Source organism: Saccopteryx leptura, chromosome 10, assembly GCF_036850995.1.
Source record: "Saccopteryx leptura isolate mSacLep1 chromosome 10, mSacLep1_pri_phased_curated, whole genome shotgun sequence".
Taxonomy (NCBI): Eukaryota; Metazoa; Chordata; class Mammalia; order Chiroptera; family Emballonuridae; genus Saccopteryx; species Saccopteryx leptura.
Window position 1 is genome coordinate 45,205,745 of NC_089512.1, and position 13,719 is coordinate 45,219,463.

A 13,719-nucleotide genomic window follows, 5' to 3' on the forward strand; every position below is an offset into this window, starting at 1 on the left:
GTGCCTCCTAGATTACACTCTCTTCCTGCTACTCTAGTCATCTCAGCTCTCCCTGTCCGCCAGAGCCCCAGGTGAGTGGTTGTGAAAGAGGTTTTCTGTGCTGTCCCTTTAAGACGAATCCTGGGTCTGAGAAATCTGTCTCTTTCTCGCAAACAGTATCCCAGCTTGTTTCCCAGCTAAATACTGTCCGTACACCTCTTCTAGGCTCTGGGGCTGCAGGCTGGGGCTTTGTTCCTGGGGCCCAGGACCCTCCCCTCTCCGCTAAACTCCCTTCCTGCCATGCGAGTCCCTTGGCTACTTTTTGCTCCCTCTCTGTTGTTTCTGCTTTTCCTACCAGTCTCAGTGTGGTTTCTTCAGTGTTCCTTGATTAGAGTCCTCTTTGTTTAGTCCAAAGTTGGTTTTTCTAGGTGATTGTTCTTAAAATTAAGTTGTAATCCACCTTGGTACTGGGAGGTGGAAGTTGGTACGTTCATCTACTCCATCGCCATCTTGCCACCTCAGATTTCTTACATCTTATATATCCTTTACAGAACACAAGTTCACATCTACTTAGTTTTGATAATATTGAATTTTATATGTTTTACTTTTCTTTTTTTTTCTAAAGCTACAAGGTAATCAAACTCTAGTAAATCCCTTTGAGATCTTAATTTTTATATTATCTATACTTTCTGTTTCCAGTATAAAAATCGAATTATAGCTTTCTAGTTCAACCAATATTAAGCCTCTGAAGATTAATAGTCTGCTACTTATGAAGTGTCATAACCTTATCTATTAAGTTAACTTTTTGATTTAGTTTTTTATAGTTTACCTGTTTATTTACCTTACTAACTTGGATGCTAATTATCATCACATGGAATTGACTATATCTTTATTTTAGGTACTTGCTACAACCAAGAGACAATGGAAACAAGTCATCTAAAACTGATGACCTGGGGTCTCTTCGATTAAATATATGTTATACAGAAGACTATGTGCTTCCTTCAGAGTACTATGGTCCTTTGAGAACTTTGCTGCTAAAGTCACCAGATATTCAGGTATTTTAAAAATCTTAAATGTATGATTTAATCTGAAAAGGCTAAAACAATTCTGTAAATGATGAGGAAAAGATTTCAGCGTGAGTGTCAAGTTTTATTAAAACAAAAATATATATATACGGGGGTGGGCAAAAGTAGGTTTACAGTTGTGAGTATGCAAAATGCAGTTTATTTTTGTGTTAATTTATTAATTACTGTAAATCTATTTTTGCCTATCCCTATGTACACACACACACACACACACACACACACACATTTACTTCATCTGAGCTATAGTACTGTGATTCCAATATGAGCTCTAAATTTCGTCTCTTATAGTTACTATATTTGATTTACTTTTACAGGCTAGTGGTTAAACATTTAGTTATTTTTCCTTGATTTTGTGCTTGTTTTCTACCTTTTTGTATTTCAGCCAATATCTGCCTCAGCTGCTTACATTTTGGGTGAAATATGTCGAGATAAAAATGATGCTGTTTTACCCCTTGTACGACTGCTGCTGCACCATGATAAACTGGTTCCTTTTGCCACTGCAGTGGCTGAATTAGACTTGAAGGAAACACAGTAAGAGAGTTAGAGTAAATGTTAATTATGTATTGTTGAATTTGGACCTTAGTTTGTCAGATTGTTGTTGTAATCTTAGTTTTTTTATATTGACCATCTTTACAGTATCATAGTCTAAAAAGAACTACTTAGTGTATACTAAAAAGCATTTCTTTAAATTAGTAAACAGTATCCACCAATGGTAAAATTAACAATTAATGACAGATATTTTTTACATGGTATTGAAATTTCTTGTTACTAATTTTTTTCCTTCTTGTTATAATGATTCACTTATTACAAATAAAATACCAGGTCAGAAGTTTCTTTTTCCTTGTGCATTATACTATATCACCCTTATGTGTACAGGTGTGACATTATAAAAAACAACTGGGTGGCTTGCTGTTCTTATCAGAATCTTATGCTGTCTTTTTATACAAACATCATACACAACACATACACAGACATACCATATTTGCAATTCATAAATGTGGTTTGCTTTTTTTTTTTAACTTATTTTCTTATATTTTTGGTAAGTAGTTTTTATACATTTGACAATCCTAATAGCAGCAAGCTTTGATATGGTAAAAATGACTAAAATTATGTGTATGGCCAAGTCAGATATTTCATATTATTGATTAGACAGCCTTTTTTTACTACACTTATTTTCACCTATTTCTACCTGTGTTTCAGAGATGCAAACACAATTTTTAGAGGAAATTCCTTGGCTACCCGATGTCTGGATGAAATGATGAAAATAGTGGGAGGACACTACCTGAAAGTAACATTAAAACCTATTCTAGATGAGGTAAGGAATAAACATATGTACTCTGATAATAATAGTTTGTATGGCCTTATTATAGTATCACTTTTCATTTAGTGTTCTATTGATGAAAATGATAACCATTAAAGTATTACTGAAAGAATAAGGCCAAACACTTTAGAAGTAAAATTAATTATTTACTGTTTCATCAATGGATTTTTACTCTAAGGACACATTGTGGTATAATCTACATAATTATTTCTTTGTTATTTTATTTCTGTTTTAGCTAGAGTTTCAAATATTTATATATAAGAAATTTTTTTATATAGTTCTTTGGGAGTATTACATATATTATCTCTGGGTAGGGGTTTTAAATTTTTTTTTTAATTTTTTATTTTTATTGTTTTAATTTTTTTTAATAAATAAATTTTTATTAATTTTAATAAGGTGACATCAATAAATCAGGGTACATATATTCAAAGAAAACATGTCCAGGTTATCATGTCTGTCAATTTTGTTGCATACCCATCACCCAAAGTCAGATTGTCCTCCGTCACCTTCTATCTAGTTTTCTTTGTGCCCCTCCCCCTCCCTCTCCCCCTCTCCCTCCTTCCCTCCCCCCGCCCCCCCATAACCACCACTCTCTTGTCCATGTCTCTTAGTCTCATTTTTATGTCCCACCAATGTATGGAATCCTGCAGTTCTTGTTTTTTTCTGATTTACTTATTTCACTCTGGGTTTTAAATTTTGTTACAGTTTTAATTTTTATAATTAATTTTTATTATCAGAAAAATAATATTTAGAAAAAGAAAAATAAGATTTTCTTTTTTTTTTTTTACAGAGACAGAGAGTCAGAGAGAAGGATAGATAGGGACAGACAGGAATGGAGAGAGATGAGAAGCATCAATCATTAGTTTTTCATTGTGACACCTTAGTTCAGGGGTCCCCAAACTTTTTACACAGGGGGCCAGTTCACTGTCCCTCAGACCATTGGAGGTCCAGACTATAAAAAAACTATGAACAAATCCCTATGCACACTGCACATATCTCATTTTAAAGTAAAAAAACAAAACGGGAACAAATACAATATTTAAAATAAAGAACAAGTAAATTTAAATCAACAAACTGACCAGTATTTCAATGGGAACTATGGGCCTGCTTTTGGCTAATGAGATGGTCAATGTCCAGTTCCATATTTGTCACTGCTAGCCGTAACAAGTGATATGATGTGCTTCCGGAGCCATGACGCGCATCCTGCGGCACCAGAAGTAGTACTGTACAACGCTGCGCTTTGCGGCACCGCCACATACAGTACTCCAGGAGCACAGACGCATCCTGTGCTCCTCTCACTAACCACCAGTGAAAGAGGTGCCCCTTCCAGAAGTGTGGTGGGGGCCGGATAAATGGCCTCAGGGGGCCGCAATTTGGGGACCCCTGCCTTGTTCATTGATTGATTTCTCATATGTGCCTTGACTGTGGGCCTTCAGCAGACCGAGTTACCCCTTTCTCAAGCTAGTGACCTTGGGTTCAAGCTGGTGAGCTTTGCTCAAACCAGATGAGCCCACGCTCAAGCTGGCAACCTTGAGGTCTCGAACCTGGGTCCTCCACATTCCAGTCCGATGCTCTATCCACTGCGCCACCACCTGGTCAGGCGAAAAATAAGATTTTCATTCTGCTATTTTAAAAGAGCATTAAATGAAAAATAAATCTATTTTCCAGATATGCGAATCCTCAAAATCTTGTGAAATTGATCCTATTAAATTGAAAGAGGGGGATAATGTAGAAAATAATAAGGTAAGTCCTTGTTATCTCTATAACGCCATTAAAATTGGCCTTGAAGTTATACATACCTATCTCCCACCTACATTGTCGTAATGCTGTACAGAGGGAAGCAGTACTTTTTTTTCTTTACATAATGCCCATACCCTTAGCAGCATTTCCTGTGTCTAGTTTTTAGAGTGTTGTTATCTCCTCATTGGGTTATACTTTATTTTTGTTCTTGATTGTCTCTTTTTGGCTCTAATAACAGTCGTGAAGTAAGGTTATATCTAATTGCAGCCCCATTCTAGTTGCTTTTTACGTTCAAAGTGATCAGGTCAAGGAGCACAATGCCTTGGTTAACCAGTACTTAAACTTGGCTCCAGGAAACGACAGTTTTGTTAGTCACAAATTTTCATTGCAGTAAATAACAGTGCCACAGTGTCTATGTGCCTGCATATCTGAGTTATTTTCCTAATTTCCCTTGGGATCATTTTACTCTTTGTTGCCTCTTGTGCAGTTTATTCCATACATTCACTTCTTACATCTAGCTAGTCTAAATCCAGTATATCACATGAGGTCGAGATGCAAATTGTTCTTTAACTGAATGAGTTTAGAGAAAAGAAGCAGAGCTTTAGAATACTAGATGGTGTCTACGGCCATACCATCCTGAACGCGCCCAATCTCGTCTGATCTCGGAATCTAAGCAGGGTCGGGCCTGGTTAGTACTTGGAAGGGAGAATACTAGATGGTGACTGTCTAATAGAGCTCATTTTCATTGCGTTTTTTTTTTCATGAAGGCTACTAAAGATGTGTAAAAGTCAAAATCTTAATGTTTACCTTTTTAAATCCTACAGGAAAATCTACGCTACTATGTAGACAAGTTATTCAGTACAATCATAAAATCAAGTATGAGCTGCCCCACTGTTATGTGTGATATCTTTTATTCTCTAAGGCAACTGGCTACTCAAAGATTTCCTAGTAAGTGCCTGTGTTACTAAAACATGCCTTTTTTTTTCAATATTTGATTATTTTTGGAGACTTACTGTATATCTGGTTTATGTAAAATGTTTACAGTTTATAGGTATGTATAGTCTTAGTTTTCCAAAACCGTTCTTGCTTTTTAATGAAATATCTGATTTAATTTTCTAATCTCAAAACATATTCTATTTTAATATAGTGACAACTTTCTACAAAGAGCAAATCAAAATCACCATTGTTTTTTAAAAAGGCAAAATCTAGAACTATAACATAAATATGTATTAGTTGCTTATGAGATTGTTAAATATAATAAACAAAAATCTTTCTTACATATTTGTACCAACTCCTTTCTACTTGCATACATTTATATAGTGAAAATTTTTAGTTCCATACAACTGACTAGATTTAACAGATTGAGCATGATAAGGTTTTGGTAGTGACAGGTCTTTACAGAAATGGTTTTAGTAATTAGCATATCTCTACTGTAGTATAGATAGAGGTTTGTGGTACTTAGGTCAGTAACTGGCATGGTTTAGTTTTGCACAGCAGCGTTAAGGCTTTGCTTAGAAACATGTCATAAAATTAAGAGTTTCTAGCTCTGATTGTCAATATTTTGAATTACTCTTATTTAATGCTTCTCTGATAAGTAAATAAACTTGCTATAGCTATCTTTCCAGATCTCCTTGCAGTAGGGGAACAGAGGAGGAGATAAGGCAGCTACTTAAATTATTACTCTTACCCAGCTATGTGAAACCTTAAGTTTATTTCTACTACCATCTGAAGAGATTTTGCTATTTTATAATGTTCTTTTAAGTGTGTGTAAGTGCATGCATATGTGTGTAGTGCTCCGACCCTCCACTAAATTTACCCAGTGCTAAAGTGATGGAACTGAGTCATCTAATTAGCATGTGGATAAATTCAAAGCTAGATGTCTTTGCTATTTATAGTGAATACATAAACAATTAACTTCAATAAGTATACTGGATCTAGTCTTTGTAACAAAAATAAGGGGAGCAGAGACATTAACATATGCAAAGATGAAATGCTGACTGAAATTATATTTTAGTAAGATCATCAAATGCTTAGTGACTGAAAAAACACATGCTAGCCTGCATTATTGCCTACTCTCATCTACACAACACCACATGAGGGCAGGTACTGCTCCCCTTAGGTAGAGAATGAAACAGGTTTAGAGTTTAAATAACGTGCACAAGATCCATGACATGGCCAATGGGCCAAGCAGGGTCTCAAACCTGGGCCTAGCCTATTCCAAAGCATGCTACTAATTACAGTACTCTACCCAGTAATCTTACCCTTAAATATTCTTTATCTATTTAATCTTGTTTATATAAAAATCTAAAAACATATTTTATGATTTTTTTTTATAAATGCAAAAGTATCTCCTTGACTGCTTTTTTGTTGGCTTAAGTATTAATATGTTTTCATATTTTCAGTAGACTGTAGGAGTGATAGGTTTGTTGTTATAAAATAATTTTGTAGTTTCTCATTTGTTCCTAATACTCTGGGAAGAAGATGAGTTGGGAAGTAGGGAAGGAGACAATGAGTGGAAAGCAAGTATATTATTTATTTTCATTTTTATTTATTGATTTCAGAGAGAGAGAGAGAAACATCGAGTTGTTGCACTTATTTGTGCATTCATTAGTTGGTTCTTGTATGGGTCCTGACCAGGGATTCAACCCAAAACCTTGGTGTGTCAGGTGATGCTCTAACCAATTGAGTTACCTGGCCAGGGTGGGAAGCAAGTATTATTAAAGAATTAAAGGTTGGGAAAAAGATGGCAGCGGAGTAGGCAGACGCACAGACACCCAGCTCTCACCACCAAACTGGAATACACTGGAATACAAATCAATTTAGGAAAAATCAGCATGAAAAACCAACTCTGAACTGCAAGAACAGCTCTCAAAAACCAAGGAGCAAAGAAGAAGCCACAACAATCCTGGGAGTGCCTGAATCTCCTCTGCTTACAGGAATGGAGGGGGGGGGGGTGAGGCTGAGAGCCCAGAGGGGATCTCACACAGGGAAAAGAGCAGAAACTACTGCTCACAGCCACTTGCCTGGCAACCAGGGAGCGAGGTGTGTTGAAAAGACCAGCTTATCTCCCAAACGGAAAGGACAGGGAGAGGGACAGACTGTGAGGGGCTAAGGAATGCAGGAAACGAACTAAAAAAGCTGACTCATCCATGCTGGAGGCGGCCATAGCTGGAGGGACTGAACCTTTCACAAAACAGCTGAAGTGCTTCCGGATCAGAGATCTCCGGACATCTATCCAGCTCCAATCAGCGCAACAAGATACAGCTGAAAACAAGAAGTGGGGAGGAGGGACAGTAACTGAGGTCTCCATGGAGATCTGAGATACACCTCCCCCTACTGAAGCTGAGAAAACACCCTGCCCCCAGTGAGATTAGCTGGCTAAAGAGGCCTTCAGAGTCTCAGGTTACACCCATCTCATTCCTGGATACAGTTTCAAGGAAGCCCCCTGCTGAGATCAGTAAACAAGACTATCACCTGTTAAGAAAACAAACAAATCAAGACTTCAAAGCTGCCCAAACCCGAAAGTGGATTACAGATAACAGCTGATACCAACCCAAGAAGACCTAGAAATAACTCAACTGAAAACGAGGCAGACAACACCAAGCCTAGACTCAACCAACTCTACAAATAACACACCCAAAAACAGATGATGAGAAGACAAAGAAGTGCAATCCAAATGAAACCACAAGAGACACCTTCAAGAGATGAACTGAGTGATATGGAAATAATCAAACTTCCAGATGCGGAGTTCAAAATAATGATTGTAAGGATGATTAGGGATCTTAGAACAACAATGGGTGGTCATTATGAACACCTAAATAAAGAAATAGCAAGTATAAAAAAGAATCAGTCAGAGATGACAAATACAATATCAGAAATAAAGACCACACTGGAAGGAATTAAAAACAGGATATACCAGAGGATCGAATAAGCGAGTTAGAGGACAACTGGAATGAAGGCATGAAAGCAGAGAAGAAAAGAGAAAAGAGACTCAAAAAGTCAGAGGAAACTCTTAGAGAGCTCTGTGACAACATGAAGAGAAATAACATCCACATCATAGGGGTTCCTGAAGAAGAAGAAAAAGAACAAGGGATAGAGACTTTGTTCAATCATATCATAGCTGAAAACTTCCCTAAATTAATGCAAGAGAAACTCTCACAAGTCCAAGAAGCACAGAGGACTCCATTAAAGAGAAACCCAAAGAAACCTACACCAAGACACATCATAATTAAAATACCAAAGCTAAACTATAAAGAGAAAATATTAAAAGCTGCAAGAGAAAAAAAAGTTATCACCTACAAAGGAGCCCCCAAAAGGATGACATCAGACTTCTCAACAGAAACACTTGAGGCCAGAAGGGAATGGCAAGAAATATTCAAAGTAATGCAGAACAAGAACCTACAACCAAGACTACTTAATCCAGCAAGGCTATCGTTTAAAATCAAAGGAGAAATAAAAAGCTTCCCAGACAAAAAACAACTCAAGGAATTCATTACAACCAAACCAATGCTGCAGGAAATGTTAAGGGGCCTTGTAAAGCCAGCAGCCGTGGCCAGGGCCATTCACATGCAGGTTCGCATTGGATTCGGACAGTCGGTAAAGAAACCATGGAGCCAAAAACTGATGGGCCATGACCTTTAATCCTACCTTGCACCCGGCGGGCAAGTAAAAAATACACACTGGGCTCCAAAACCCAGTCACATTCAGTGCTCACAAAGCCACTGACTTATCCGAGTTTCCTAGAATCAAAGGTTTCTAGCTCACCAGCCTTATTCTCCTCTGTTCCCCATCTCCGTCCTTATCCCAAATACAAACTCTACACAAACTGGCATCTCACTCAGCACTCCGCCATCTTGGCTGCTTCTGGCCTCCTCCATGTGGCCTTTCTCTGCTCTCCTCTGCTCTCTCTTCTAATGATAATCTCAGGAACCAAGAGCCCAAACTCTCGTTCCGTCCCCATTTTATAGTGTAGAAATCCAAACCCTTAATCCAATATACATAACAGGGAAGTCTCTAATACAAAGTCACTTCTCTGAGGCATGATTGGATTGTACCACCCCACATCAAGACGGGTGGGAGAGGCTTAATCCCAAAACCAAGCCCCAGGCTACAATGATCCTGTCTGCCTCCAACACACATTAATATCACCTGGGCGATGGCATCTTTAACAAAGTGAGCATAATACATTTTATCCGCCCAACAGGCCTGTTGTAAACAGATCAAAGTGGGAAAAGAATATAGCAAAAAAGGAATACACCTTTAAAGAAGAAAATGGCAATAAACAACTACATATCAATAATAACCTTAAATGTAAATGGATTAAATGATCCAATCAAAAGACATAGGGTAGCTGTGTGGATAAGAAAACAGGACCCATACATATGTTGTCTACAAGAGACACACCTTAGAACAAAAGACACATAGATTGAAGATAAAAGGATGGAAAAAAACATTTCATGCAAACGGAAATGAAAAAAGCTGGGGTAGCAATACTTATATCAGTCAAATTGGACTTTAAAACAAAGGATATAGTAAGAGATAAAGAAGGCCACTACATAATGATAAAGGGAGTAATCCAACAGGAAGATATAACTATTATAAATATCTATGCACCTAATATAGGAGCACCCAAATATATAAAGCAGACTTTGATGGATTTAAAGGGCGAGATCAACAGCAATACTATAATAGTAGGGGATTTCAATACCCCACTAACATCACTAGATAGATCCTCAAGAAAGAAAATTAACAAAGAAACAGCAGACTTATTGGAAACACTATATCAACTCGATTTAATAGATATCTTCAGAACCTTTCACCCTAAAGCAGCAGAATATACGTTCTTTTCAAGTGCTCATGGTACATTCTCTAGGATAGACCATATGTTAGGGCACAAAAGTGCTCTCAACAAATTTAAGAAGACTGAAATCATATCAAGCACTTTCTCCAATCACAACGGCATGAAACTAGAAATGAACCACAACAGAAAAGCTCAAAAATTCTCAAACACATGGAAACTAAATAGCAGGTTGTTAAATAATGAATGGATTAAGAATGAGATCAAAGAAGAAATAAAAAAATTCCTAGAAACGAATGACAATGAGCATACAACAACTCAAAATCTATGGGACACAGCGAAAGCAGTGCTGAAAGGGAAGTTCATAGCACTACAGGCACACTTTCAGAAGCTAGAAAAAGCTCAAATAAACAACTTAACCCTGCATCTAAAAGAATTAGAAAAAGAACAGCAAGTAAAGCCCAAATGTAGTAGAAGGAAGGAAATAATAAAGATCAGAGCAGAGGCCCTGGCCGGTTGGCTCGGCGGTGGAGCGTCAGCCTGGCGTGCGGGGGACCCGTGTTCGATTCCCGGCCAGGGCACATGGCAGAAGCGCCCATTTGCTTCTCCGCCCCCACCCCCTCATTCCTCTCTGTCTCTCTCTTCCCCTCCCGCAGCCAGGGCTCCATTGGAGCAAAGATGGCCTGGGCGTTGGGGATGGCTCCTTGGCCTCTGCTCCAGGCGCTAGAGTGGCTCTGGTCGCAGCAGAGCGACGCCCCAGAGGGGCAGAGCATCACCCCCTGGTGGGCAGAGCATCGCCCCTGGTGGGCAGAGCGTCGCCCCTGGTGGGCGTGCCGGGTGGATCCCGGTCGGGCGCATGCGGGAGTCTGTCTGACTGTCTCTCCCCGTTTCCAGCTTCAGAAAAAAATACAAAAAAAAAAAAGAAGAGAGATTAAAAAAAAAGATCAGAGCAGAAACAAATGACATAGAGGCTAAAGAAACAATACAGAGGATCAATGAAACTAGGAGCTGGTTCTTTGAAAAGGTAAACAAGATTGATGAACCTTTAACTAGACTCACCAAGAAAAAGAGAGAGAGGACTCAAATAAAATTAGAAATGAGAGAGGAGAAATAATAACTGACACAACAGAAATACAAAATATTGTAAGAAAATACTATGAAAAACTGTATGCCAAAAAACTAGACAACCTAGATGAAATGGACAAATTCCTTGAAACATACAATCTTCCAAAAATCAATCTGGAAGAATCAGAAAACCTAAACAGACCGATTACAACAAATGAGATCGAAACAGTTATCAAAAAACTCCCAACAAAGAAAAGTCCGGGCCCCGATGGCTTCACAACGGAATTCTACCACATATTCAAAGAAGAACTAACTCCTATCCTTCTCAAACTATTTAAAAAAATTCAAGAGGAAGGAAGACTTCCAAGCTCCTTTTATGAGGCGAGCATAATTCTGATTCCAAAACCAGGCAAAGACAACACAAAGAAAGAAAATTGTAGGCCAATATCTCTGATGAATGTAGATGCTAAAATCCTCAATAAAATATTAGCAAACTGGATCCAACAATATATGGAAAAAATCATACACCATGATCAAGTGGGATTTATTCTGGGGAGGCAAGGCTGGTACAATATTCGTAAATCAGTCAATGTGATTCATCACATAAACAAAAAGAAGGAGAAAAACCATATGATAATTTCATAGATGCAGAAAAAGCATTTGATAAAATCCAGCACCCATTCATGATCAAAACTCTCAGCAAAGTGGGAATACAGGGAACATACCTCAACATGATAAAAGCCATCTATGAGAAACCCACAGCCAACATCATACTCAATGGGCAAAAATTAAAAGCAATACCCTTAAGATCAGGAACAAGGCAAGGGTGCCCCCTTTCACCACTCTTATTTAACATGGTCCTGGAAGTCCTAGCCACAGCAATCAGACAAGAAGAAGAAATAAAAGGCATTCAAGTTGGAAAAGAAGAAATAAAACTATCATTATTTGCAGATGATATGATATTGTATATAGAAAACCCTAAAATCTCAGTCAAAAAGCTACTGGACCTGATAAATGAATTCAGCAAAGTGGCAGGATATAAAATCAATACTCAGAAATCAGAGGCATTTTTATACACCAACAATGAACAGTCAGAAAGAGAAATTAAGGAAACAATCCCCTTCACAATTACAACCAAAAAAATAAAGTACCTAGGAATAAACTTAACCAAGGAGACTAAAGACTTGTACTCGGAAAATTACAAAGCATTGATAAAAGAAATCAAGGAAGATACAAACAAGTGGAAGCATATACCGTGCTCATGGTTAGGAAGAATAAACATCATTAAAATGTCTATATTACCCAAAGCAATCTATAAATTCAATGCAATACCAATTAAAATACCAATGACATACTTCAAAGATATAGACCACATATTCCAAAAATTTATATGGAACCAAAAGAGAATACGAATAGCCTCAGCAATCTTAAAAAAGAAGAATAAAGTTGGAGGTATCACACTTCCTGATATCAAGTTATACTATAAGGCCATTGTACTCAAAACAGCCTGGTACTGGCATAAGAACAGGCATATAGATCAATGGAACAGAACAGAGAACCCAGAAATAAACCCACAGTTCTATGGACAACTGATATTTGACAAAGGATGTAAGGAAATACAATAGAGTAAAGACAGCCTCTTTAACAAATGGTGTTGGGAAAATAGGACAGCTACCTGCAAAAACATCAAACTACATCACCAGCTTACACTACTCACAAAAATAAACTCAAAATGGATAAAAGACTTAAATGTAGGCTGTGAAACCATAAGCATCTTAGAAGAAAACATAGACAGTAAGCTCTCGGACATCTCTCGGAGCAATATATTTGCTGATTTATCTCCACGGGGAAGTGAAATAAAAGACAGGATAAACAAATGGGACTATATCAAATTAAAAAGCTTTTGCACAGCTATAGACAACAAGAACAGAATAAAAAGACAAACCACAATGGGAGAACATATTTGACAATACGTCTGATAAGGGGTTAATAACCAAAATTTATAAAGAACTTGTAAATCCCAACACCAGGAAGACAAACAATCCAATCCAAAAATGGGCAAAAGAGATGAATAGACACTTCTCCAAAGAGGACATACAGATGGCCAATAGGCATATGAAAAAATGCTCAACATCACTAATCATTAGAGAAATGCAAATTAAAACCACAATGAGCTATCACCTCACACCAGTCAGAATGACGCTCATCAACAAAACAACACAGAATAAGTGCTGGCGAAGATGTGGAGAAAAGGGAACCCTCCTGCACTGCTGGTGGGAATGCAGACTGGTGCAGCCACTGTGGAAAACAGTATGGAGATTCCTCAAAAAACTGAAAATTGAACTGCCTTTTGACCCAGCTATCCCACTTTTAGGAATATACCCCAAGGACACCAGAGAATGGCTCCAAAAGGAGAAATGCACCCCCATGTTTATGGCAGCATTGTTCACAATAGCGAAGATCTGGAAACAGCCCAAGTGTCCGTCAGAGGACGAGTGGATTAAAAAGCTTTGGTACATATATACTATGGAATACTACTCAGCCATAAGAAATAATGACATCGGATCATTTACAATAACATGGATGGACCTTGATAACATTATATGGAGTGAAATAAGTAAATCAGAAAAAAAAACTAAGAACTGTATGAATCCATACATAGAAGGGACATAAAAATGAGACTCAGAAACATGAACAAGAATGTGATGGCAACAGGGGTGGGGGTGGGGGGA

General features: G+C 37.8%; 1 protein-coding gene across 2 annotated transcripts in view; it reads left to right on the forward strand.

Moving 5' to 3' along the window:
* The window catches only part of RASA2 (RAS p21 protein activator 2), a 149,896-nt gene that overhangs the window by 109,112 nt on the left and 27,065 nt on the right, over positions 1-13,719 (forward strand). For both annotated transcript variants that reach the window (XM_066350484.1, XM_066350485.1), the window contains exons 10-14: positions 878-1,034; positions 1,447-1,595; positions 2,265-2,379; positions 4,054-4,128; positions 4,950-5,073. In XM_066350484.1, the coding sequence (XP_066206581.1) occupies positions 878-1,034; positions 1,447-1,595; positions 2,265-2,379; positions 4,054-4,128; positions 4,950-5,073 (620 nt within the window). The remainder of the gene's footprint in view (positions 1-877; positions 1,035-1,446; positions 1,596-2,264; positions 2,380-4,053; positions 4,129-4,949; positions 5,074-13,719) is intronic.